Source organism: Theobroma cacao, chromosome 4, assembly GCF_053813885.1.
Source record: "Theobroma cacao isolate CCN51 chromosome 4, ASM5381388v1, whole genome shotgun sequence".
NCBI classification, from domain to species: Eukaryota; Viridiplantae; Streptophyta; class Magnoliopsida; order Malvales; family Malvaceae; genus Theobroma; species Theobroma cacao.
Window position 1 is genome coordinate 36,106,147 of NC_142642.1, and position 26,634 is coordinate 36,132,780.

The 26,634-nt window shown below is 36.7% G+C and overlaps 4 protein-coding genes across 5 annotated transcripts; 1 reads left to right on the plus strand and 3 right to left on the minus strand.

Moving 5' to 3' along the window:
- Positions 1-1,247: 1,247 nt before the first annotated feature.
- GATA1 (GATA transcription factor 1) lies at positions 1,248-3,524 on the minus strand. Its single transcript, XM_007034441.3, has 2 exons — positions 3,210-3,524; positions 1,248-2,369 (listed from the first exon to the last, which is right to left on the minus strand). Exons 1-2 carry the CDS (start codon positions 3,354-3,356, stop codon positions 1,785-1,787), a joined length of 732 nt encoding a protein of 243 aa, XP_007034503.1. The 5' UTR covers positions 3,357-3,524; the 3' UTR covers positions 1,248-1,784.
- Positions 3,525-5,189: 1,665 nt separating this feature from the next.
- On the minus strand, positions 5,190-9,750 carry HSP60 (heat shock protein 60). Of its 2 annotated transcripts, XM_088805581.1 has the most exons (19): positions 9,537-9,708; positions 9,397-9,421; positions 9,148-9,279; positions 8,658-8,817; positions 8,263-8,438; positions 8,034-8,129; positions 7,778-7,882; positions 7,615-7,701; positions 7,360-7,449; positions 7,167-7,247; positions 6,986-7,054; positions 6,745-6,822; positions 6,543-6,638; positions 6,312-6,411; positions 6,115-6,218; positions 5,841-5,946; positions 5,669-5,747; positions 5,471-5,577; positions 5,190-5,350 (listed from the first exon to the last, which is right to left on the minus strand). In XM_088805581.1, the coding sequence occupies exons 1-18, from the start codon at positions 9,572-9,574 to the stop codon at positions 5,472-5,474; spliced, it is 1,728 nt and encodes a 575-aa protein (XP_088661707.1). In that variant the 5' UTR covers positions 9,575-9,708; the 3' UTR covers positions 5,190-5,350; position 5,471. The 2 variants fall into 2 exon arrangements, with proteins under 2 accessions (XP_088661707.1, XP_017975733.2); XM_018120244.2 differs by having other exon boundaries at positions 5,190-5,577; positions 9,537-9,750.
- A 540-nt stretch (positions 9,751-10,290) lies between these two features.
- LOC18602828 (CLIP-associated protein-like) lies at positions 10,291-22,353 on the minus strand. Its single transcript, XM_007034449.3, has 22 exons — positions 21,909-22,353; positions 20,697-20,846; positions 20,532-20,594; positions 19,797-19,865; positions 19,309-19,474; positions 18,670-18,831; positions 17,885-17,982; positions 17,032-17,106; positions 16,815-16,883; positions 16,646-16,731; positions 16,457-16,574; positions 15,329-15,427; positions 14,886-15,246; positions 14,661-14,768; positions 12,989-14,544; positions 12,729-12,824; positions 12,221-12,325; positions 12,013-12,087; positions 11,853-11,921; positions 11,700-11,768; positions 11,254-11,355; positions 10,291-10,665 (listed from the first exon to the last, which is right to left on the minus strand). The coding sequence occupies exons 1-22, from the start codon at positions 22,242-22,244 to the stop codon at positions 10,483-10,485; spliced, it is 4,215 nt and encodes a 1,404-aa protein (XP_007034511.3). The 5' UTR covers positions 22,245-22,353; the 3' UTR covers positions 10,291-10,482.
- Positions 22,354-22,992: 639 nt separating this feature from the next.
- Positions 22,993-26,041, plus strand: LOC18602829 (NADH dehydrogenase [ubiquinone] 1 alpha subcomplex subunit 13-A). Its single transcript, XM_007034455.3, has 3 exons — positions 22,993-23,370; positions 25,555-25,626; positions 25,711-26,041. The coding sequence occupies exons 1-3, from the start codon at positions 23,156-23,158 to the stop codon at positions 25,853-25,855; spliced, it is 432 nt and encodes a 143-aa protein (XP_007034517.1). The 5' UTR covers positions 22,993-23,155; the 3' UTR covers positions 25,856-26,041.
- Positions 26,042-26,634: the final 593 nt, after the last annotated feature.

Consider the following 26,634-nt stretch of genomic DNA (forward strand, 5'->3'; position numbering starts at 1 on the left):
TTCTTGCTCAAGCTAAGCAGCAAAGGAAAAGGGAAACTGAAAAATGAGCATCAAGGTCGGACCACTTAGCACTAGCTGCTGGAGGAGTTCTTGACTTCTCTGTCAGCTAATTTTATTGAAGTGAGCTCTGTCATGCAATGTTCCGTCGAAGTTCATGTTGTTTTGATCTTTTGACAGTCTTTCCCACATGATACCCAGAAAGAGGGAGATAAGAACAGTAACCGAAATTCATTGCAAGTGCTTACATCAATCACAGTCAACAGCTTAAGGAAGATTGTCTTTTTTTTTTTTTTTCATATTCCAAAAAGATATGCTCCATACAAACCAATTCTTGCTATAACCAGAGATGGCTTTGTCCTTGATCACCAAAACTACCTACAACTTGCTTTTTCATTATGCTAGCACGTAGGCCTTTCAATTGAAACAATTAAAGACTTAAAATCAACGAGCTAATACATGCAGAAAGTATGTATAATCATAACTGACAATCAAAAGACTTGACAAAAATAAATCCTCTAAAACAGAATTAAAGACTTAAAATATCCCTCTTAGACTTATGAAAGGGATTGTAGACAAATTTTCATCACTGCCAATACAGGAAACCATTTCTTCCTTTCATGTATACCTATCCAGAAATTTTTTATATGCAAAACAACTCAATTCCTTGATAATTTCCCAAGTGATCACAACTCGCATACCTGTCCAGGTTTAGAACAAAATCAAACCATTGTGCATGACATAAACAAAAAAATTCGAGAAACTTGTAGGGCTTGATAGTTTGTGGCTGCAATCAACTATTTACAAACGGCCAGATCTTGCAAGGCAAAATTTCAAGTCAGTATTCCTTCTGTGCTTTCCATAGATATAATAGCTGTGGTCTATAGCCTCTGTACAACAAAATCCACGGAATCATCCCAATTTGAACAAGAAGGCTGCTCCACATGACCAGAGTTCCAGTCCCACAATCTCGCAAACAAAGTAAAACACATTTGACTTCTTGTTCTTTTCATGCCAGCACTCATTATCTACATACTCTACTGAGTTAGGAATGTTCATCCTCATCTTACCATTTCAAATCAATCACACAGATGAATCTTAGTCATGAGTTCTCCTGTAATCTCCGAAATTGATGATTTATGCACCGAAAATCCAAGGCTATGTACAAAATTTTACCAGCCTTCCCAGAAGAAGAATCAATCCATGAAGAAAACTTATGAAGAAGCTACGAGGAAAAACAATTCTGTGGATAGCAGCCATAAGATACTCCAGAGTACAGTTTATAATGCTTTTAGTGTACTTGATACATTCAAGAAAACGAACCGAGGCTAGAGCTCACCAACGGCAGCTCTCTCACTATCCATAACAAATAAGTTAGCTCAAAATATTCAAACCTGAGTGTATTACAACCCAAATACAAAAATCAACCAAAACCCTCGTTCTTGCAATCCACATTTTGACCAAAACCAAAAACCAAAATGGTTCAAGAATTGGACAAAAACCAATTAAACACTATTCCTTTTTTCATTTGGAAAAACATCATCCAACCAACCAAAACACACTAAAGTCAAAATTTCCGTAAAGGATTTTCAACTTCATCAAAAACAAAAATCAAAATAAAAATAGTAACTTTCACTAATCCAATCTAGCCCCATTACAACCAAACTCCTAATTCACTCCTACAGTAACTAAACTAACTTAAAAATAAAAATAAAAAACAAAATTTAAAAAAAATATATAGAAAGAAAGAAAGGAAAAAAAAATGCAGTGCTCAGCTCACCAGAACACTACCCTTTATCCATAGGCTTCATTGCAGAAAACCCAAACTGCTTCTGCCTCCTCATCTCTAATATCTTCCGGTGGGAATTCGAGTGCAACTCAATCGAAAACGTAGGACTACTTGCTGGACGATACTCAGGTACCAACCGCCCGGACTTATACCTCACTCCACAAGCATTGCAAAGTGTTTTAGGTCCAAGTGGCCCTGCCCTCCATTGCGGTGTCTTTTCCGCCCCACAATGCTGGCATTTCCTTCCAATAGTCCTCGAACCCGCCCCCTTCACATGGGCACTGGCATTCTTCACATTCTCCTGAACCCACCAGCTGTTTTCCTGGTTTCTCAAGTCCCGACATTTGCGCAGACGCTTAGAACGCGCTTTAACGGGCACTTTAAGATTGCCACAACAATACATTACAATGTTTCCATTGGTTAAGGTTGAGCTACCGGAACTGTTGCTGCTGCTATTGCTGTTATCCAGTACTGACACCGGGCTCTGGTGCTTCGCCGCGGTCCCTAAAATATCGACGAATGTTTCCACGGATGGAAATGCATCCTTGTTTGATATCCATTCCAGTTCTTCCTCTGCAAATTCCTGCAAATTTAAAAAAAAAAAAAAAACCTCCTTAACTCAGCTGATTGACTCAGTTAACTCGAACGAGTCATAAAACTAATGAACAAGTGGTTTCTTTTTTTTTATTATTATGGGGCACTTGCGGGGACAAAGACAAAAGTAGGTCTTGTGTAGGATTCACGTGCGACAAGTAGAAGAGAATGTTTGAAAGTTGGACAAAATTGACTTTTCATACAAGTGAGTGGAATTATGATAAAGATTTATAATGGAGTGCTCGTATCAATTATTTTTATTTCTTGGGAGAGCGAAAATGGAAACCTCGCTGGACATTTATTAGTACAGCGCTAAGCCTGGCAAGCAACAGCTCACATCAATAATGACCCCTCGCCCTTTTGAAATATCAGTACACCGAAACCACCCTTCAACATGATGTCCATAATACGGGGTCTTATCCAAAAATGTGAATGAATATCATGGGTATATTTGTCCTGATCGGAAAAAATCATGGGGCCAATCAATAATAGGCCCGCAAGAATCGGTTTCCACCAAGCCATCCGTTTCCCGAAAAAAAAAATTAATAAAAATATCATGTGACAAAGTGCCTGTTCAATTTAATGCCGTGCTCTCTGACCCGACCCGGGCCATTCTCAGTGTTGACTCGGAACAAATAGCCCGAGTCTACTCAAGCCAAACGCGACTACCCCAACCGAGTCGGGGCCGAGTCAGCTCTCCTCCCCAGTTCCCCCAGCATCCAAAACCCTACCAACAGCAAATACTCGGCCGAGTTAGCACCAAACTCGGCCTCTTTCAGCCCTCTCCAAAAAAAAAATAAAGCATAAACCCATGAAAAAAAAGACTTACAGGAAAAGAACGGTTAGCGTTAAGAGAAGAAGAAGTGTTAAGCTTTGAAGACTTGTTGTTTTCTTCATCTTCATCTTCCTCTCCGACGTCGGAGCCAAAGTCCAATAAGTTTTCGTCAAAAGAAGCCGCCATGTCAAAAGCTTCCATTTCTGGACCAAACCCTACCTTCTCAACAAAAGGATTTTTTTTTTAATCTGCTTATCTTTTCAGACAACGCAAAAAGAAAAGAACCAGAACAAGATGAAGAAGAAGCCCTTTTTTTTTTGTTTTAGTGGGAAAACGAGGGGAGGTCGATTTTTTAGGGTTCTTTTATTATTTATTTTCCTTTTTCAGTTTTTTTTAACTCTTTTGATTTTTCCTTTTTCTATAACGTACATTGATGAGTAATGCTCGTCTGTAAATCTGGTCCCCATTCTTTTCACCTTTTCTTGAATTAAGGACCGTTCGATGAATCTTTTAAAAGATTGTTTTTTTTTTTGGTACCTGACAGTGGGACCCCGTTAACGGTAATCAAGGAGTGGATGGAGGGGAAGAGGTTCACTGTAATTATGGTGAACGTGATTAAATATATTTTCCCAGCAGTTTTCAGTTAATTATGTCACGTGAACTTTCCATAATTGATTCATGAGGGGTGTGAGTGTAAATATGGAGAAAGATTGAGGTATTATTGGAATATTCGAAGTCTAGAATTTTTCCCATTTATTTTTCCTTTTCTTACCCTTTTTTCAGTCGAAGAGTTAAATTAAAGAAGGGATGGGGAGGGCCGCTTACGCAACGGCCTGCCCTAACAAGGGACGACTTTAACAATGATTCTTCGCCAATTAGCTCCAGAATCCCACGTAATTGCACAAATGGGATTAGGCCACGTAGGTTAGGTGGGGATTGTTTCGAAATAATGTTTGAAATCTTTGACTTGCCCCCGACACCGCACGTGGCGGCGATGATCTTTGTGAAATGCAATGCACAAAAATAAAAGAAGGACAAATGGCGAGAGAGATTGTCAGCTTCGTTTGGGAGTTGCTAATAGATTTTAAGGAATGGGGCCCAATTTGCATGGTGTATTTGCAATTTTGCATGTGAGTGGGTTGGGCGGGGTGGTGTCCACCACCAACCTCGTCCACTCTACCCGTGGGGAGTAGGTGGAACGGCGTTCATAATTCTCATAATTAATCACGGAGGTGTCGGGTCGTGTAGGGGCCGAACTGGTAGGGTTCGACCCTGGTCTAATTGGGCTGACACCCTGAAAACTTGATTTTTAATTCGATCCAGTCCACCAATTTATTCATTATTTCGATATTTTAAAATTAAAATTAATTAAGTAAGATATTGGATTCAATTTGGGACGCGCACAGTGAAAAGGAGCCACATTTGCGTGCGTGGCCTGGGAGCCTCGTCGATAGATAGATGATAGATCATTTTATTTTATTATTATTGTTAGGCTACAATACATTATCTCATCCTTGGTAGGTCATGGAAGCTTCCAAAGAACAAAATGCATGCTATATCGGGCAGTTGGCAAATTATACTTGTTAACAAACTCAGTTGAGATTAAGCAAAAGTTAGCACAAAGCAGTCCTGTTGCGTTTTCATGCATCTTATAATTCTATTATAATCGACAACTTGTAGCAGATGATGGTTCAACACTCGACCACTTACGTTGGGAAGGAGTGGAGGAGAAGCGGGGGCAATTCAGACCCTGGGATGGATGGAAATTTTGCATGATGCTTCCACCACCAATACCCTTGATATCTTTATTTCAAGCACAATTTAGATCTTGATGGTGCCATTCTTTTGCTAACTTGCATTTTGGAATATAAAATATAAAATTTAGCATCTTGTTAACTTCTCTGTTGATATATCTTATTGGAGTGGCTTTGTGACTTTGTAGTACAACAGTCTTCCCCCCTTCCCCTCCCACATTATACCAAGAACACCAGATATAAGAATAATCAAAAGACTCTTAGCAAGAATCAAAAAAAGTGTGCAAGGATGATAGTGTTTCTTTTTTTCGTTATTTCCAAAAACGATGGTTCCATGCAATCCAATTCTTCCTACCAACAACAATCAAACAGTTTTGACCTTGATCACCAAAACTACCTACAAGTTGCTCTCTCCTTACGATTACATCGATTGCCTTCCAACTGAAACAAGACTAAAACAACTAAAAAAAGCTGATATTCTTTTCTTCATGAGATATTGGGAAGGAGGAAAAACAGTTACTAGATCAAGGCAATTTCAATCAGTGTGTTGTTAGGAATAACCTCAATAATCCATGCCACCCATACCGCCAGGCATTGCTGAAACATCCTTCTCATCCTTGGGAAGTTCAACTACAATAGCTTCGGTTGTTGTCATCAATGATGACACACTGCACCAGAAAGGTAACATAATCAGCTTGTTCCTTCTAGAAATTAAGGACAAGGTCGACCATGATGCATAACCTAAACACAGCAGCTTACCTTGCCGCATCAACCAAAGCAGTTCTAATTACTTTCAATGGGTCAACAATACCAGCCTTTACCATATCGACATATTCACCTGGTTATTCAACAAAATGAAGTATAAGCTGTGTTAAGTTCCATTAGAATGGTAAATATATGCAAGGAAAAAAACTTTAAGTCATTCACTGACCTTTGGCGGCATCATACCCAAGATCCGGGTTATCCTGCTCCAACAGCTTACCAACAACAACAGCTCCCTCCACTCCTGCATTCGAAGCAATTGTGTACACAGGTGTCTGCAACAGAGAAATCCATTTATGAGGGAAGTGTGAAACTTCACACATCAAAATCACCGGCATTTTGAAACTTTACAGTGCAAGAGCTGTAAACTTTTCAACAATTTATCTAGAATGAATTTTCCTGAAGTTGATCCCTCTGAGATGTGCAGAAAAGATTTTACAAACCTTTAGAGCATTCTGTATAATTTGAACACCAATCTTCTGGTCAAAGTTCGCTGTAGGTAGCTTATCCAACTCTTTGGATGCATACAGAAGAGCAACACCACCACCTAGATGGGAAAACTCCTTATGTAATGTTTCCACTGATTCCAAGTTTAATTGAAACCTCATGAGAAAGACCACTAAGACTTAAAAGTCTTTACCTGGCACAATACCCTCTTCTACAGCTGCCTTTGTGGCATTTAATGCATCCGTAACTCTATCCTTCTTCTCACCAACTTCAGCTTCACTAGCTCCTCCGATCTGCAATGTTCAGCAAATTCTAAGCTTCGTTAACTCCACTCAAGCAGCAACAAATAGGACAGAAACCAGCTGTTGCATTTCTAAGTTGACAAGTTAAATGCCAGTAACTATAAGTTGACAAGAAAGCAGACCTTCAGGACAGCAACACCACCAGAAAGCTTTGCCAATCTTTCTTGCAACTTCTCCTTATCATAATCAGAGGTGCTCAATTCAATTGCTGATCTAATCTGTTATTACAAAGGATATATGTTATAATCTGAATTATAAAGGAAATTACGTATAGTTCAAGAATCAAAAGATGGCCAAACAATTGTTCATAAGAAGCAACAAGACCTGTTCGCATCTTTCTTCAATGGCTTTCTTGTCACCATCCCCATCAAGAAAAACAGTGTCATCCTTTGAGACAGTAGCCTATAACAGCCAAAAGAAAAAGAATCATGCATCAAAATAGATGTCTATACATATAAAAAGGGCTTAAATAGTTCCGTTTTACCAAACTCAAGAACCTCCTTGTTAAAGGAAAACAATACAAAATCACCTCAGGCAGATCCTGTCCAAATAATAGATATCATACCTTTTTGCAAGTGCCAAGCATGTCAAGATCCACCTTTTCAAGGTTCATTCCAAGTTCTTCAGTTATAACCTACAGTACAGAAGTAACGGATATCATTCCTCAAGAGGTCATGCAATTTCATGTCAATGGAACTATCTGCTATATCAACAAGACAATCTCATATAGCAGAATGTTGCCTCACCTCTCCTCCTGTGAGGACAGCAAGATCTTGCAGACTCGCCTTCCTATTTTCTCCAAAACCAGGGGCTTTTATGGCACAGACCTGCATCATGCACAATCCATATAGGATAAGGATAAGGAAGCATTCCTAAAATAGAGGAAGACAATACACAGAAAGAGGAGGGGGGATTTATATCATACTGAAAAAATCAAACCTTGATTCCAGCACGAAGCTTGTTAAGAATGAGGGTCGCAAGTGCTTCACTCTCTACATCTTCAGCTACAATCAACAATGGCCTTTGTCTCTGGAAAATAAAACATAGAACTTATTAATGTTACAATCAAAAACAAAATAAGAAGTTTAGGGCAGTTTTAGTGAGATAAACAAGTGGATCTTTATGAATGATGATTAACCAACATATAGTCAGGTAGAGTGGTCTGAATGCAAGCATTGATCAAAATTTGTGTACCTTCAAAGCTAACTCTAGTACTTTCACCACAGCATTTAAGCTAGATATTTTCTTCTCATGGATCAAAATAAGAGGATCATCTAATTCCTGCCATAAAACAGTGAATTGAATCAGTATTATCTCATGGTCAAGAGATATGCCAAAAGAGAAACAAGATACTTACACATTTTTGGTTTTTCGTGTTGGTGATGAAATATGGGGATATGTAGCCCCTGTCAAGCTTCATGCCCTCAACAACTTCCAACTCATTAAATAATGTTTTCCCATCCTGTACAAGGTATAACCAAGGTAAGACATCATACCATGTGTGAAAAAATGCAAGAGATTTAATATATGACAAGTATGAGCAGTAAAACATTAAAACTAGAAAAAAAAAGAATATGAACAAGCAAAAATACCATGAAGGCATCAAAACTTACTTGAATTGTGATCACCCCCTCTTTGCCAACCTTCTCCATGGCTTTTGCAATTAACTCACCAATTTCCCTCTCTCCATTAGCTGATATTGTTCCAACCTATTACAAAATACTTCCATTATAGCCGTAGTAGGTTAAAAGTTCACTACCTTTGCAGTTTTGATTCTAAAGTACTACATCCATCTGACTGCAATAAGCTTTTGACAGAAAAAGTTTGAACAAGCAAACCAACCTGAGCTATTTCTTCAGATGTGCTAATCATCCGTGCCCGGCTTTTCAAGTTTGTTACAACATCATCAACTGCCATTGTTATGCCACGTCTTAGATCCATTGCATTCATTCCAGCAGCAACTGACTTGCATCCTTCTGTAAATATTGCTCGTGTAAGCAATGTTGCACAAGTAGTCCCTGCAAACATGTCAAAGCATTCTCATGACTCAGCTCTCTACATAATTAAAAAATGCATACATTCTGTGAACGTGAAGTTAGTTGGCTGAAAAAGTTAATACATGCAAAAAGGATGTACCTAAAATAGAGTTAAAGACCAATACTAAATAGAAACTATCTAAAACAAAGTTAAGGACTTAAAATAAAGCTATTAGATTTATGAAAGTGTTTGTGCCTCACCATCACCAGCTACATCGTTGGTGGCATTCGCAACTTGTTTCACAAGGCTAGCACCAACATTCTTGATTTTATCCTTGAAATCAATGCTCTTTGCAACAGTCACACCATCTTTAGTCACTTTTGGAGCACCATAGCTTTGTTCAATAACCACATTTCGTCCCTTTCAATCAAAAAAGAAAATGATGAAAAGCTTAATCACTACAAATGTAAGCATCATTTCTTCCTTACACCGGAGCATTTGGCTCATTGGTTGGTGCATTATCCCTTTACTTAAAGAGCGGGCTTTGTATTCCCCTCCCCCAATTATAAAAAAGAAAAACGTCATTTCTTACTTTCATCAATATTCCTATCCATAAATTTTAAGTCCTAGTTATTATCCTATAGAGAAGAAAAGGCATAAACTGTTTCAATCAAGGATTAAATTTGAATAAGAGAATCCAAGACATAAAGAAAAGAATCATAGAAATAAAAATAGGGATATGGGATTTACCTTAGGACCCATGGTAACTTTAACAGCATCAGCAAGTTCTTCAACGCCTTTAAGCATCAAAGCTCGAGCTTCTACCCCAAATTTTATATCTTTTGCGGCATAGTTCCTATTCCAACTCAATCTACTGCCAATCTAGCACACACCAAAACATAAAATTCAATAAGAAAACCAAATCTCATTGAAGGATCAAATCAACATTAACCAAAACAAAATAAATAAAAAAGGTAGTAACAACTGCTAATTAACTACCTGATGTGTAGTATTCCTAGCAATCCTGAAACCCAAACATTAAAAAAGAACAAAAAAGAAACGAGAGAAAATTAGTTTCTTTAAAGGAACAAAAAAAACACTTAAAAATGATTAATGAACTAGTGTCTTTAAAGTACTACCTAGCTTTGGAAGCGAGGCTTGAAGCGAAACGATACATGGTTTCTTTGGGGAAAGAAAACAAAGGAATAGAAGAAAGCTCTAGAAAGTAACAAAGAGAGTGTTGGGATGTCAAGACAATGGGAGAGCTTGGGGGTTGCGTTTTTAAAGGGAGAAAAACCCAGAAAGAGAAGGGAAACGAGAAGGGTCTAGAAGCAGCAGCCAGCCAGCAATTTGTAGTTGTTTAACCTTGTTTTCTCTTTTCTTTTCCCTTCTCGTGTAGGGTTTAGGGTTTTACGCCTTTGATTTCTACCTTTTTACTTTTCAACTTGACTGGGTTTATGGGGTTTTGAAAATTTCTTGTGTTCCTACCAGGCAGTCCACTGTCATTCACGAACTCTTTGTATGATCTGACCCACATTTTTTGCTGGATTCAGATTGAACCCGACTCGCTTCTTTGAGTTGGGCCTAAAATGGATTGATCGCAAGGGCTTTAAAAGGTTCGGGGTACAATCCAACTGATCCAAACTAATACAATGTCCAACTCAAGCTCAACTCAAATTCAAAAAAGGATCTTTGCTCTGCTAAATTTGTTACTTTTTTAACTTCTTTTCATTTGCATGGATAGTATTGGTTCATCATGGGTTTAGCTGTTTCTGTTTCTTTATGGAATAAATATAGGGACTTGTATTAACTTATGAAGCTCAATTTTGATAGGCAAAGGCATGTCATTAAGTTGCAAGTTCTATTGCACTCCACAACAAACTACAAAAGCAATGCTAGAGTCAAGCCAGAGAACACTTTCTTGTGTTAGAAGGAAAAGAGGTCAACCCCAGTCCTGTTCCAATTCACAAAAATTACACACTATTTCTAGATTTTCACCTTTCTATTGCAACTGGAAAGCACAAGCAGACCAATACACATGTACAAAAATGCAAATAAAATTAATTGAATGAAGAGTACAAAACCCTAGTTCACAGATTCCAACTGCTGGCCATTGATTGCTTCAACAGAAGTTCCTTTCCTGGCCTGTGCAATTCTGTTGGCATAAATAGTCACTAGACGCAACTGGGCACCGTTGAGATCCTGCAAGTATGGCAGGAACGCCTTCCCGAGCATGACATAAATGTCGACCAGGCAGAAAACAACAGTCTGCAGCCAGCATGGCCAAACAGATATTTGAAAATACTGAGCATGATTGATCAATTAATACCAGTCAAGGTGAAACTTAAACAAGCAGTGATCAAGTACTAATATAACAGATTATTCACACAATCAAAATTGGTAATTAGGCACTTGGATAAACATTCAACTGCAGCCTTTCTGCGTTCTTTTGTTGTCTGCAACTCAAATTTTTTCAGCATTTAGGTCCCTAAGTCTTAATGTCATTTCAGGTATGTAACTCTTAGCATGTTTACCCTGAACTGAAAGTAAAATAAGATAAAACTTTCGATGAGCAACTTTGACAAATCAGTTCCAAATGTCAGTGGCGCACAAATGCGTTGCAACAAGATGGCTTAAAGAAACTTATGGCTAAGGTGAAACCTAATTGGCTATATCACTACATATAAATGAGGGTTCTAAGTTCAAATCCAACTCCTAGAGCTATCCAAAACAAAGAACATATCTACAGCACATGTCCCTACACCAAAAAGCGTTCCAAGTTTAAATCACACTTCTACAGCTATCCCAAAACAGAACACCTCTGCACCACATGTACCAACAAGCACAAAGTTTTACCTTGCGAACTTCAGCACTCTGATTGCTGAATGCATCAAAAAGAATTGGTAAAAACGAAGGAAGCTGAGCCAGTAGTTCCTCTTGAGAAAGCCGGCGAACGAGCTTGCGAAAGGCAAAAAATTTGAGTCCATTATGTGACATTGAAAACAGGGCAACAAACTACTTGGGCTTTAATATCATGTTATCCATCCAACTTAAAATTATTGGCCATAGGTGAAGACATCTAACTTGAATACAAGGTCACAACTAGATCATTTTTCCTATTTATTTTTGAATTTTCATTTTATGTCATTCTTATTTGAACAAACTGCCTATAGTCTGCAAACACTGTTGATCTGCACCTATAAGTTTCAGTGAACCACATTTTTATGTTGCATAATTTTTGGTCATCCCCATCAAACTGCAGCACCTCAAGACATCAGAAGGATATAGTCAGCTATGGATACCTTTGTTAATGTCTTGATGCAAATAATAAGAGTTTTCTCATCTCCAGCGATTAACAGGGGTACAGTTATCTGCAACTCAGCATATGAGACAAAATTATGTCAGGAAAATTCAACATTAATCCAAGAAACGTCATGAAAGTTAAGTAAACATACACTCAGACATCGGAAAGGATCATATTCTGATAAAATAATAGATAAGCATTTCTCTGCTTCAATAGAAACCTGAACACAGAATCTGAATGCTATTAGGCTCAAGGGAAGGGGTAACATTAGGTCTCAGTCTGTAATAAACAACTGATGAAAATAATGGCACCTTGGAAACTGCATCCTTAGCAATATGAAGTAACTTTTCTATTACAATTTCAATAGAATCTTCCATTGCATCTTTCTGGATTCACAAAAACATAGATTAAAAACACATTAAAAATAATAAAAACATAGGCAAAAAGAAAAGGTTGGAGAGGATAATACTACTCAGAACTTCATTTGTTGGATAGAATGTTAGTTTTAGTTCCACAGACCTGTTTGTTCACCATTACAGTTACTAACTGCAAGGTGACTTCCCTGGTTGAAGAGTTAGGATCATCCAACACCTCAAGAACAGCTTTCAAAATCTGATTGAAATACTGCAAATAAATAATCATCCACCAGCATCAGCAAATTGCTGCTAAAACTTTATAACACTCCTTGGACATGTCACTAATTAAGATTCCATCCATCATAAATAATTGCTCTCTCCCGCATGTGTACCATTAAAACTATATCAACTCTTAGCATAGATGTTCATGCCAGTTATGCTAGAAGATTTGAAAAGTGATTCTTGCTCAATGTGTTGGAAAATCAAATTCCTCATGAACATAAATGGCAATTAACATACTATGGATGCTCACGCATGTGTATATGTGTTGGACAAGCACATCTCTAACAGTGGAGATCTCAAACATAGTAGCTTACAAAATGTTTAAGTAATAGGCTTGTGCTTGCTTCTGGAAGAGAAGGAAAGGGTCATGAATTTCAATTATGTTATACCTTTGTCCATATGGAATAGTTAGTATCTGTGGAAGCCTCTATGAGTTGCTGAAGTGCCTGCTTTCTAATGGCTGCACTCTCATTATTGTTAGAAATCTAGTAAAAGCCACGAGTAGGAAGGCAGTGAGATATTGGTTTCCAGATGATAACAGGACAACAAAAAATTACTCTGATAAAAGGATGTTTTTCAGAGTGTGAGGCAAGAAGGGGGTGGGGGGGTGGTTGGTAAGGAAGGGGAAATTTTAACATTCATAGTTCACCTGGTGAAGAATTTGAGGAACGCTGATACGCAATTTTAGAGAAGAGCCAAACTTAGTATTCATGGAGTTCTCACTGCTATGATTGACATCAACCAAAGTGTCACCATCAACATTGGAACTGCTTACTCCAGGATGATTAGAACTTGTCACCATATTTGTGTCAAAACATGATGAAGGCAAGTAATTATCCATAATATTTTCATAATCAACATTGTCAGGGTGGCTCAGAGGGGATTCTGCCTTTTCACCAGCACCAGTGGCACTGCAAATAATTACATTATTGGAGCTGCCTTCAAGATTCCAATGTAAATGTTCATCAGCTTCGTTGGATACTTTTTGAGCAATAGGTTCTAAAATTTGCACTGGTTCTTGCATGGTGAACAACTTCTTGCTATTATCGGTATCACTAGAACCAGAAGAATACCTTCCAAAATAGTTAGCTTTCTTCAATGCACCTGTATATTCAGCATCAGGAGAAAGCCCAACATCAGATAGCTCATAAATGTTTTTGGGACGTGGCCTCTCTCTCTTGTTCTGCAAGAAGTTCATAAGATCCATTTCGATTCGAGGAGTTTGCAGCCTAAGAACTCGCCTTAGAGAATTTTGCTCTTCAACTGACATGCACATGATGTAGTTTATAACACCGATTGAATCGTAGTGAGTATGTACAGATATAATGCAAGAAATGGCTGCTTCCTTCAGTTTTGTGTTCTTATCATAGACCAAAGGTATCAATTTAGCAAGCCACAGCTTTAGAATGCCACTATTAGCAGCACCTTCAGAATTCATAGCATTTTTCTTGAAGGAACCAATAGCATATTCTATAACAGCCAGTTTTGCCTTTGGTGATCTCTGTTCATCCAATGCACGAAGCAAAGCAGGTAAAAGAGAATCTATGCCATAGGCCTTGCTCACAACTTCCAAATTCATTACAGAAAGCTGCCGAACTAACTGCTTGGGATCAATTAATCTTGAAAACACATGGTGTAAGATTCTGTCCAAGTAACTTTCAAAAGGTTTTCTACAAGTTGGAATTATATCTGCAAGGGCTGAGAGAGCAGCGTGTCCAACTTTATGGTGGGGATCATCTAAGTGTTGGAAAAACAGCTTCATGACTTTCTCGAAATTCTGTATAACTTCTTGGATACCTTTTTGGTCCTGCTGCAACAGACTTCTAATATAATTAAAAGCAGCAACCCTAGCAGACCAATTAGAACTAGGACTTAGACCCTCTGCCAGAGCCTCCTGGAGTGATGCTGGACCATCCAAATAGTTTGACATTTCACCAGGTAATATCTGATTATCATCGAGACAGCTTCTGCTGTTTCCAGAAACTCGACCAGAAATATTCTTTCTTAAAAGAGGCCTTTGGAAGTTAGGAATAGTATTGCCCTGAGAGTTCCTAAAGTTGGAATCCTTGGAAGATGTGTCTACATACTGTCTGTCAATATGATTATTTACTGATTTTCTGGCAAACCTGTCATCAGTGTGCTCTTCCATAGAACCACCTCCCAGTCTCTCAGAAGCTTGCTTCCCTGCATTCAAAGATGAAACAGCTAAAAAAGATTCAACGGTTAGATTAGAGCGTTGAGAAAATGGACATATCAAAATCTCTTCAAGCTTGAATGTGGTGAGAAGAAATGCAAAATAAAAATGACAACAGCGCTTCTACCTTTAATGGTTGATGCAGTTGAATCAGTGAAAATAGCATTTGTAGCAAGAGCTGAAGCAGTAACAACTGGGGGAAATGGGAGGCCACGAGCTGAAGGAGGGTCAACTCCTGCACTAGGGACCAGAAAGAAATTTTCATCCACGTTAAGGAATGTATTAGTCACAAGGAAACAATTGTTCCATGACTGACAATCTCAATGGATTTGCTGAGCTACTTAGCATATACCTAAATCCAAGCTAGCTAATCGCTTCTTTTGAAAATTGAGTTCCTCAGATATATCTAAACCAGCAAGCATGTTTTGAATGGCAGGCACCCTCTGTTTGTTTGCACGTGGCATGTTCTCAAAACTTCTTTCTGTACCATTTCCGAGTGACTTTACCTCTGAGGAAAATGGGCCAGAGGATAGAGGAACACCTACAGGTACAGCCCTACTCCTATCTGTTGTGGTAAGCAGAGAAGTTCCAGGTTCAGATAAATTTGTAGAAGTAGCTACATGAAAAGCCTTATGGCATTTACGCAAGTCCCTTCCTCGAACTGAAGGAGAAGGATGGCGTCTTTGCGTGCCCCCATCTTCATCATTTATAATCTGTTTGATAACTAAATTCCATTATTTACCAAATCCATCAATCAAAGAGTGGAAATGCAAAACGAAAAAAAGAAGTTTATACCCTTTGGATGACAGGATCAAAGGACTGAAATAGTTGCAGAGAACGTTCTGGCCAAGTTTTCTTGAACATTCTGTAGCAATGTCGAGCATTTGACCGTACCTGTCATTTTGCAAGATTATTGAAGACAAACCATATTGTTGAGCATAATTTCTATAGAATATATATAACACAGAACCAACAAATAGATGGTAAATGCTCTGTGTAAAAGGACCTGAAATCGAACAACCACACAAGATTGACAGTATTTTAGCACTTCCACCCATAAAAAAGTCGTTAAAATAAAAAAAATGAAGAAGAGTGACAGTTAAATCAACCAAAAGCTCATTATAACAAGGAAAAGAAAGATTAAGAAGTAAAACTTCAAAAAAAAAAAATAACGAAATCTATTTCTCACCTAGTCCTTACAGTGTAAAAAACTCTTTATAGCACACATACATAAACTCTTAGCCTAATTCTAAAAGTAAATTACAATTAAATTACCAATTTCCTGATATATTCTAACTGCCACAAACTTGTGCAATAATCCACAGCAACAGAAAATAGCTGCTTCTTGTAGTTGGTACCTGCATCAACTACCTTTCTCTATTCTTAACCACTTTACTGTCTCTTTCAATCTAAAACTAACTACAAAAGTTATGATTGCCAACAGGAATTGCAGGATGAGACTTCTGGGAACTGTTCTTAAAGACAAGGTAGTTGTACCCTAATTTAAAGAGAATGCATGACCAAATAATGAAGATAAAAGTTCTCAGCAAAAAAAGTTAAAAAAACAAAAATGACCATAGTTGCTACTTTTTCCAGCTGCAGTGACACTCCTTGATTAAATACAAAATCTATGTCAATCTATCATCATCATAAAAGATTTACGCTCAACTTTCTGGACATAATAGTCAACTGGAACTGTGAGAGGTAGCTTCAATTGTTCATACTATTTGACCACCCAAATTAAGGGCAAAGTGGTTTATGAGATATCACAAATAAGGATCAAAAGTGAAAAGTATAGTACATGCAATAACCAAATTGAAAAGAGGTTGATCTACTTGAATGAGATACATAATTAAATATTCAAAGCTAATATATCAAAGTGTAGATGCCTCCTTGACAAGAAAAGAATTATCAAAGCAATACCTCACTCATTGCATCTGCTATACAGCATTGTATGAGATCCTCGTAAAGATCAGCTGATCTCTGTATCTCCGGAGCATCAGCCCAGTATTCTAGCATCAGAAGCGAGTACTCACAGCATCTGTACTTGGGAATGAGAGTTGTGAGAGGATTTATAGTAATAAATATGTAATCAAGGAATGAATAAATTACCTAGCACGGAGTACTGCATTACGGTCATGCTTTGCATGATCAACTATTTGAGGAAGCACACGTGAAACTTTGCAACTACACAGCATCTGGACAGTGTAAATATGAATCAATGCAAGCATTCATGTAAAAACAGAAAAAGTACAGGAATTTTCACATTGTCTGCACATACTGTTTTTATGCAGGTGTCCGCAGATTCAGCAATTACAAGAACAGTTATAACAACCAGTTTGAAAAGGACCTAAGAAAGGCATCAAATTATAATGTCAGAACTTAGAAGCAACCGTAAGGTTAGAACAAAAATATCTAAGCATAGTATTGAGGATGTTATGACAATCTAATGCTACTATATTTACTACTATTTTTATCAGACAAGAAAACATTCTTACCGGCACAAACATTTCTGCACAAGCCTCAAAATCTCCCAATAGCTCTTTCGATAAGAAGCTTAAGAGATGACAGGCCTGAGGGCAACAAGAGGGAGTTGAGAACAACAGTGGTTTTGAAGAATAAAAATCTATTATAAGAGTAAAATCTGTTGCATTAAACAAGTTGTTTGATGTGCTCCAACATACATAATTTCCTTTTTGTATTTTATTTATCTTAAACCCCAATATACATAGTTTGAATTTATTGATTTTTAATTTGCTATCTCTATTCCTATTTTCTAATATTTTCTGATTTGCTAAATGAATGTCCAATACTTTGTGCATCGAACAAATTAACGATCTGTTAGCATAAAACAGTTGTATATTTGGCTCAAACATAACATCATTTTTTATGTAAAATTTGTCTTCTATCTCAATCTGTGCCATAAGATTTATTGACTATTTGTAGTAGTATTTCTTCTGTAATCAACATTAACTGAATGCCTTTTGTGTTCTGTAGGCTATCCAAATATAGGTAAAGGCACTATACACTTGTGATATACAGGGCAAGCAGCAGGAAAATATAAAAGTAAAAACTCAGACATTTGAAAAAGCATGTAAGCCTGGCATCCTTCAGGATATAACATCAATTTAACTGATTGAAGAATACTGGTAAAATACAATTATAAAAGACCAATCTTCAACATGAAGAAATTGCTAAGGCATGATGCAAATTATCATTAAATGCAGAGAAGTTTTTCCGGCCAATGCAGGATTTATGACTTTCAATGACAACCAGCACAGGAGAGCCAATCAGTGGCTGTACTATTGCTAATCTCTGAGTCATCAGTTCATTAAGGCAAGTGCAACAAACCTGCTTTACAATGCTCAACCTTCGATCAGATAACTGCGTGCAAAGAGGTGCAACTAGTTGCTTCAAGAGAGCATGGAAGCACAGATAATCAACAGCACCTAACAGAAAAAATTGAGAATTAAATACTTAACATTCATTTTAATCCCCACACCATTGTGATTACAGAAGGTTTTTAGCATGTGAATGCATCTGCATTTCACATAAATTTCACAACTTAAGAAAAACCAATTTCCATATTTCAAGTTCAAAGACATGCACGCTACCAAACACAAGGCTCTAATCAATTTCTAAGTTATTGTGCAGTACAAAGCTCCTCTTCAAAATTTAGCTCTTGGGCACTAAGCCTGGTGAAACATGAACATGGCTGCAAACTATCAAAAGGGATCTTTCATTTGCTTCCAGAGGACATGTTTCCTATGAAGCATAATGGCATAATAGGATCCACATAGCCAAACCCCATAGAATCAAGAAACGCTTAATTCATTCTTATTTAGGATATTTTTGTTTTTAGTTGGGACTTTTAATTTAATCTTCAAAAAAAAAAAACAAGATTTTTTTTTAGTATTAAGCAAATTACTTGAAGTTCATTATACATAACCTGAAGATCTGAGTCAGTAAACAAGCCTGAAATCAACTTGTGGAAGTATACAAGTCAAGCACTAGGTCAACAATGTACTAAAAAATGAGCTCAAAACTTGCAATTTGAGCATGAGCTGAGCAGCTCAAACAAGCTTAGCTTGCGTAAAGTTGCAGAGAAGATGAACAAAGTGATAAATAACACAAACCTCCAATGACAAGAGCTTGAACTTGCTGCATGGCAGCTATTCGAACAGACCAATCATTTTCCGCCATAAGCATACATGCAATCTTCTCCATTTCTCTTATCAGCTCCTTTTCAGAGTATAAAGTAACTGGAACTACTGGTTTATCTATCAAGTCAATCTCTCCTATATAACACATAAAATAAGTAAATTAGTGAGTCATGCCACTATAGCTTAATCATCTGAGAGCAAGACAACACAGAAGCACTCAAAACTAAAGTAAACAATAATTATAACAAAAAGAACCACAGGATAACCTGAACTATGTGCAACACCATCAATATTTCATGAATCAATTTTGAAGTGGAACTGTAGCCTAAACCACTAATAGTATAATCATAACACGCCCCCCAGCACTTTGTTTTATTTATTTATTTACTTTTGGTTGCAATGCTGTTCAGAACCATTAAATTAAAGCAAAAGGAAAAAAATATGAAAAGCTTTATTTCTAATGACATAATCACAATATTTAGGGAAATGTTGGACAACTTCCAGATGAAATCATATGAAGACATTAGACATCCCTAAAAAAAAATTAGCAGAAAATTTAACACTGCATCATATTGTAGCATTGTGTTTGAGCTAAGCTATATGCATGCTGACCTCCAGAAACAGATATCTCTTTAACAGAACTCTTTGTCATAGAACTGCTCTCTGCTTGGTTCACCTTGACCAAGTCAACACCATCAGGAGAAGTATGGCACACAAGTCCATCAGAACTGCAAACCTTCGGCTCTATCTGCTCCAGTCTGATATTAACATCTCCTAACTGCAGCGAAGGATTGCGCTTTATGAGAGTGATAATCACAGGAACTGGCAGATAGTTAGCAGAATATTTTTTGACATCAGCTATAAACTGTGATGTGGTTATAAACAGGAGGGAAATAGAAAATGTATCAAATTCAACCAAAACCTTCAAATAAAAAGTTAATGACGTTAGAGATCCAAAAGCCATAGTCAACTTCAAAAAAACACCCAACTGGAGATCAGTATCAAACTTAAAGTGACCACAAATTTATTACTATCACCACATAACTGTGCTTAGAAGAAACCATGAAATATGAGCCAAAAGCAATAATGCAGAACATTACCACTGATGAAGGAAGATTGTGTTGCTGGAGTTCAGCACGAAATTGAGGCCCAAACTGCATATACATTTCCTGAAAACAAACAATAAATTAATTAATTACAGTAACCTGCCTTATGCTTTACATTTTATGGTCCTAGAGGATTAGGGAGCTTGAATGTATTATCTATCTACCTCAAAGAAGAAAAGGTAGACAGCACAAAGTAAAAGGAGTTATATGGAACATGTGACTTGGAAGTTTTGTAGCATAATGGAGAAATGCCTTATTCGTCCTACTCATTCCCAGCAACAATAAAAAGCATTCCAACTAGGCCCTTCTCATCTCTCATATTTATAGAAAAAATAAAATCCAAAGAAAATAAAAGAGGGAAAGAGAATTCGCATTAAGCTAATGACTTGAACTGGAGAAGTGCAATGGAGCCATAGTAGGGTGACTGGTGGGCAATTAACCAAACCTTGAATTGAAAAGCTAACAGGTCTAGAAAAGAATCATAAAGCGCTGACACAAATATAGATGTATATATTGAGTATATAGGCACATTCAAGCACATAACCAGACACAAAGGAATAATAAGTAGAGCTTTTTTTTTATGTGTAGCCGGAGTTTCAGTGAAAGAAAAAGGAAAAAGAATGCGACTACACCTAATAAAGAGAAAAAAGGTGTTTATTTTGCATCTGTAGTAACAAAAACTATTTGGCCAATTAAAAGAGAGTTGCCTAAACTCATAATGGCACATACCTCAATGCACAACATAGCAGCTTCTCTAATGCTCTGAGTTGAGTCATTCAACACCTGTAAAATCTGACAGAACAAACCTTCATGAGTATAAAAAGAACACATGTTCTGAAAAGAACAGTACCGAAAAGTTATTTGGTCCTCAGCTACCAGTCACTATGGACATACAGGAGGAAGAATAGCCTTCATAAACTCCGTAGATGCAAAAACAGTGACAGCAGAAGTGACAATCCTCACAAACTCTTCACGAACTCTCCAGTTGTTATGCACCCAAGTGACAGGCCCAGCTTTGTCAACAATGATAGTTGGAGAAGAAACCTAAAGGATTAATAATTACGAGCAATCAGGTCCACCTACTCCATTTCTAACTCTCCCAATTTTAATGAAGCTTTATCAAAGAAGAGAAAGAGAGAGGAGGTGGGTTCTTTAAAATGTATAATAAACCCAGGGTTCAATCAGAGTGGAATCCAACCCTTTATAAAAATGGCCAGATATATTATCAAAAACAAGGTACAAAACTTATAAGAATGTAACAAAAGCTGCTTAAGTGAAATTCAGCCCTTATCAACAACTATGTTTGTTAACATCATACACATGCAAAGCAGCATTTTTGAACAAATTAATGCACAAAATAAAAAGTAATGGACTAGACCTAATTGAAGCCTAACTATGCTAAAATCAGAACAAATCAACCTATTGCAATCAGCAACTGCACAAGCATAAAAAAGAATGCCCCAATGGAAAATCATAAAGTCAAATGAAAATAATAAAGGAGAGATAAACTGAATTGATAAAATTGAAGACTTGAAATTCGCTTTGAGAAAATTAACAACACAACATAAATTCTGAGCGTCAAACCAAAACCAGACACTCATAAGACAGGGGACTAGTTGAAAAAGAAAAGAGTAAATGACAAAGACAAATAAAAGTGACAAAAATAATGTAACTAAAATTGATCAAATTAGATATTCATCAACCATAGGAAAACAAAAAATAACAAAAAAAAAAGGGTAATTCAGAACCATAAGGAAGCCCCACAAATATGCGGAGAAATATTCATAACAAAAACCTACTAAACTGGCCAAAAATAAAAAACTTTCTAAGCCAATGAGTCTTTGTTCTAGAAAATGACAGTTCAACACTTCCAGCACCCCACCCCCCCCCCCCCCCCCCCCCCCCCCAAAAAAAAAATCCAACATTGGTATATACTATAAAAAAAGGAAAAAGAAGAGTGAAAGCTTTACAGAAGAACTACACTTAGACGAATCACCACAAACCTCAGAAAACTCCATGGTATTAAAAAGCTAACTGGATTTTAAATCACTACAAAAACAACAAAAGAAAAGAAAAGAAAGAAAGGGCCGTTCAAAACCAACAAACCTCCATGAAAGTCAGCAACAACCCTCTAGCTGCATCACGTAAAGGCTGATTGTCATCCCCTAAGCACTCCACAACAGCAGGCACAACCCCATCAAAATGTAGCTTCAAATGGTCAGCTGAGAGCACGGCTGCAGATGCTAAACACTGTAGAGCTCCCAAAGAGGCCTTTAAGTTATATGGGTCGTCGAGAAGGTCAAGGCAAGTTGACACCAGAGATGCCACGTCAGAGGAAGACAACGGTTTGGTCGAAGACTGGAGAAGGGAATGAAGAAGCTCTGCTTTTGCTGCTCGGCCCTTTGGGTCCTTGGAACGTGCTAGTTCAAGAGGTTTCTCCATCGAGTTGAAGCTGAAAATGGAAGATCTAAGAACAAGGAGAAGAAGTGGGAGTTAAAGTGAGGCTAAACTAAAGAAGAAGATTGACCTGACCGTTGGGAGTTTAGGCAATGTGGGCATTTGGAGTTGAGTGAGGAGTGTGGAGTGAGGTTGAGTACAAAGCAAAAACATAAAGTACACTACTTGACTGTCCAAGAAGCTAAAGATGCAAGCTTTTTCAGCCTTTACAACGTGAAAATGAAGAAAAGAACAACAAATACTACTATAGTACTTGGTATTTCTTACTATATTGTGCTTGATTTGATTGATTATTGCTCTAACTCTAACTCTAATTTTCCATATATTGGATCATAGAAAGTGTAATTTAATTGTCTATACATAATTTAGATGATACTTAAATGGTACTTAATAGTATAATGTTCAATAATTTTTGTTGAAATTTAACTTTACATGGAAATTAAATAAAAAATATTAATTTTAATTTATTTTATATGAAAATTTAAATTTTTTTTAATATTGAATCTAATACAAGTAGTTATTAATTTAGAATATAAAAAGATTAAATTTAATTTAAAATATAAAAAAATTATAATTCCAGAATAAATGAAGAATAATAAGGAGAATTAACTTAAGTCTACCAAACCAAAACCAAGATTTTATTCCCTAAAAATATGAAAAAAAAAAAAAAACCATTTTTCCTCCTTGCTTGTTTGAAATTTTAGGAGAGCAATGATAACCTTACGGGCAGGTACCAAAAGCCATCTCTCCCACTAAACCACCACGTGGCATAGCTCAAAGCGGACCCCGAAGCACAAACAAACACCCCCCTCTATAACGCCACCACCACCGTAATCCCCTCACTTTCTGCACTCTCCATCTTTCTCCGATCGACAACTAAAGAAGAAGAAGATAAAATGACGGAGGCGGTGATAAGGAATAAGCCGGGAATGGCAAGCGTGAAAGACATGCCGATCCTCCAAGATGGGCCTCCACCTGGTGGTTTCGCCCCGGTCCGATATGCCCGCCGGATACCCAACAAGGGCCCCAGTGCTATGGCTATCTTTCTAGCTGCTTTTGGTGCCTTCTCTTATGGGATGTACCAGGTTGGCCAAGGCAACAAGATCCGCAGGTTTTCCCCTTTTTTTCTCTCTCAATAAACCCTTAAATTTCTCATCTTTTCTTGATTTTCTAATCTGGTGTTTTATTTATTTTCAAATTACACTGATTTTTTTGTTAAATATTTAAGCTGTTTTTTTATTGGGTTTTGATGGAATTGAAACCTTTTTTAGTTCATAAAAGGTAGGAAATTGGATTATATCTTGTTCTGTTGTTTAACTTATGTCTGGGTCTTTCTTTTTAGTTGTTTTTTGGAAGTTAAAGGTGGAAATTTTATTGTTAGCATTTGGATTTTGATTATCCTTTCAAATACAGCTGAAAACGTGGAGTATTATAGTGATTATTAGTTACACATTTGTGCCCGTGAGGGTCTGTTTTTTTTCAACCTAGTATCAAGTAATGGATCAGAGGATTGTAGGGGCGCTTATTATTTGATTGTTTCAGTATACGATTTTCTTTTGCATTTATTTACAATGGTGATGGGGGAATAGGATGCAGTTGTTTTGGGGATTAAAACTGATAACTTGGAGGCAATTCGTTTGGGCTATCACTCTTTTAATTTGGTGTCCTTATCATGTATGATCTCAAGTAGCATCATATCGGTTTTTGTTTAATAAATGGCTTTGTTGGGTCTGGATTCTTATGATTGGTATTTGTTGGTTTTGACTTCTGATTATCCTATGTACAATAATTTGCTGATCAGGTTTAGGTGGTTATTTCAAATGGCTTTTTGAATGCAAACTATGAAAAAGATGTGAATTACATGAATTGAAGTTGATATGAGGGGAAAAGCAAAGACAAACTTGAGATACAACAGTTTGTTGACAATGCTATAATTTGGTCCTGACATATGGACAATGTATAACAATTTCAAGAGCCAGCGTATGTGCTGAGTTTAGTTATTCCTTGCCTTTCACAGGGCAAAACAAGTAGTTAGTGAGTGAAGTAGGTGTTCTTTCATATATCCAAATCTTACATTTTGGTGTATCAAGACTGGCAATTGTCACAAGGATTGTAGAGATAAAACTAGTGTGTGCTTTTAGACGGAGGAGATTACCTTTGAACACGAGTCATTCAACATGATCTTGTTTTTGTGGGTTGATGATGATTTATTAATTCTAATGGTTTTTATTGGCCAAGCATTTCTTCTAATGCTTAGTCTCCTGGGAATTGGTGTAAAATCATGAATGGTTCTGCAAAGGATTCATTTGCGGATTTATTGATTCTTAAAACCTTTTAATTCATGTTATTATTGTATCGAATATAGAAACTTTTAAGGTGATTTTCCCACTGCATTATGCTACAGGTATAAATAGTGATGATATCAGCTATAAATTAAATCGTATAATTGGTCTCAAAGCTGTAGATTTGGTGGGGGTTCTGTATATCCTTTCTTGGCTTCTATTTATCTTAGACTGACAAGGAAATAAGGCTTCTAGATTGAAGCATGAACTATCTTTCTTTTCCTTTTCATGTTAAAGGGTCACAAACATGAAATTAATGCAATTATCCATTAGGTGCAAAATCTTATCTGGCTTTATCTTTTCTATGTTGGGATTTTTAGATTCTTTCTGAATTATTAATTTGTAATAAAGTGACGTAATCAAAGTTGCATGCAAAAAAAAGTTGAAAAATTTCAGGTCCTTTTTGTTTTGAGGACATGCTTCTGATTTACTGGTCTGATTTATTTGATTAAGATAAATAGTTTAACTATCAGAGCGTGGGATAATAAAGGCAGAGATAAAACTTGATACTTCAAGCTGCATTCCATCTTTGTACACCTTTCTTTGATCATAGGTTGGTTGCATCTTTTGCGCTAACTAAGCAATCCCTGTTGTCAGAGGGAAGATGTAATGCAAAAGGTGGCAAATTTTATGTACTTGGTGCAAGATTTTGGCTGATAGGACAGTCTTCTATCATGCTCCCCTAAAGAAATTGATTGCTTTTCTCTTCATTTAAAGTATGCTTTTCTGAAATGGATGTTTCAAATTAAATAAATAGATTGAAAGTTGTGTTGTTTATTGATTTTGATTTTTGATATCCCATAGATTGGTCCTGCTTTATTTCCATTATTTTTGGTCATGCTTTAGTTTCTCTTATGGGAAAACTAAATTTAATACATAGGCCAAATTCCAAATACCACTTTTTTGGTTTCTCTTGTTCCATTTTCATTATTGAAAATGTTTACATTTTGTAGAGCACTGAAGGAAGAAAAGTATGCTGCACGGCGAGCAATATTGCCAGTGCTTCAAGCTGAAGAAGATGAAAGGTATTTTAACTATTCATACTACTTTATTAATTTCCCAGGTAAAATGTGTGAATAACTCCTTGTTTGCTTGCTTTCTTTCTTTAGATTTGTTAAAGAGTGGAAGAAGTATCTTGAGTATGAGGCTGAAGTGATGAAGGACGTGCCAGGTTGGAAAGTAGGCGAAAGTGTATACAATTCTGGGAGATGGATGCCCCCTGCAACTGGAGAGCTGCGTCCTGAAGTTTGGTGATACCTTTCTGTCAACCATGCTAGCTTTTTATGTTGCTTGGTGTTTTTCACATTAAGAGAAATAAAAGATTTGAACAGAAACTTATTTCTGTATGGAGAGTATTACCAGATATGATCATTATTTGTTTGCCCCCTACCTCTTCTTCCCATAACCTGAAAATGTGCAAGGAAGACTCTTCTTAGCTAACTAATTTTCATGAAATTACTGCCATTGCCAGCAAAGTATAGTAGGAAAGACATTTTATTTGGTGGGTAAGGTTTCAGTTCTTAATGTTTACCTACCTAATAAAAGATTAACCTCTCAGAAGATCTTGACAATTCTTTTTACTGTTATAAATACTATTTATGCTTTTATTACTATTACTGCTTTATCATGCAGATAGCAATAAGTTCAATAAGTATGTGATTCAAGTGGCTCATTATTGGTCAATTGCATTCATGTGCTAATTCACTTGTTCAAAATTGTAATTATAAGAAATTGACTCCACTTTTGTAAAATCCAAAAATCTTGAGGTCAAATTCAAAAATTTTCCCTGATCACTGATGTTTTTGGTTTTAACCATTAGCACGGTTTGTCAATCATTAAAAAAATAATAATAATAGTACATAAACATGTTAAACACAAATTATCTCTTTAAAAAAAAATTTACTCATCTTTTTTCTATTCCAAAAATTTTAATAAAAATCTATTGATATGCATTTTTTTTAAATCTCCATCTTGATGATTTTTCTCCTTTTCTCTTTTGATTTTTTTTTTCTTTTTCCTTAGCTCTTCTAACT

Excerpts from the sequence above, each read along its gene's own strand:
- HSP60 (XM_018120244.2), bottom strand. The coding sequence starts at position 9,574 with ATGTATCGTTTCGCTTCAAGCCTCGCTTCCAAAGCTAG. Across the intron at positions 9,280-9,396 it reads CTAGGAATACTACACATCAG|ATTGGCAGTAGATTGAGTTG; the intron begins GTAGTTAATTAG and ends GGTGTGTGCTAG. Across the intron at positions 6,412-6,542 it reads GTGGTGTTGCTGTCCTGAAG|ATCGGAGGAGCTAGTGAAGC; the intron begins GTCTGCTTTCTT and ends TGAACATTGCAG.
- LOC18602829 (XM_007034455.3), top strand. The coding sequence starts at position 23,156 with ATGACGGAGGCGGTGATAAGGAATAAGCCGGGAATGGCAAGCGTGAAA. Across the intron at positions 23,371-25,554 it reads CAAGGCAACAAGATCCGCAG|AGCACTGAAGGAAGAAAAGT; the intron begins GTTTTCCCCTTT and ends TACATTTTGTAG. Across the intron at positions 25,627-25,710 it reads CAAGCTGAAGAAGATGAAAG|ATTTGTTAAAGAGTGGAAGA; the intron begins GTATTTTAACTA and ends TTCTTTCTTTAG.
- LOC18602828 (XM_007034449.3), bottom strand. The coding sequence starts at position 22,244 with ATGGAGAAACCTCTTGAACTAGCACGTTCCAAGGACCCAAAGGGCCGA. Across the intron at positions 16,732-16,814 it reads CGGACACCTGCATAAAAACA|ATGCTGTGTAGTTGCAAAGT; the intron begins GTATGTGCAGAC and ends TACACTGTCCAG. Across the intron at positions 12,326-12,728 it reads ACTATTCCATATGGACAAAG|TATTTCAATCAGATTTTGAA; the intron begins GTATAACATAAT and ends ATTTATTTGCAG.
- GATA1 (XM_007034441.3), bottom strand. The coding sequence starts at position 3,356 with ATGGAAGCTTTTGACATGGCGGCTTCTTTTGACGAAAACTTATTGGAC. Across the intron at positions 2,370-3,209 it reads ACGCTAACCGTTCTTTTCCT|GAATTTGCAGAGGAAGAACT; the intron begins GTAAGTCTTTTT and ends TTAAATTTGCAG.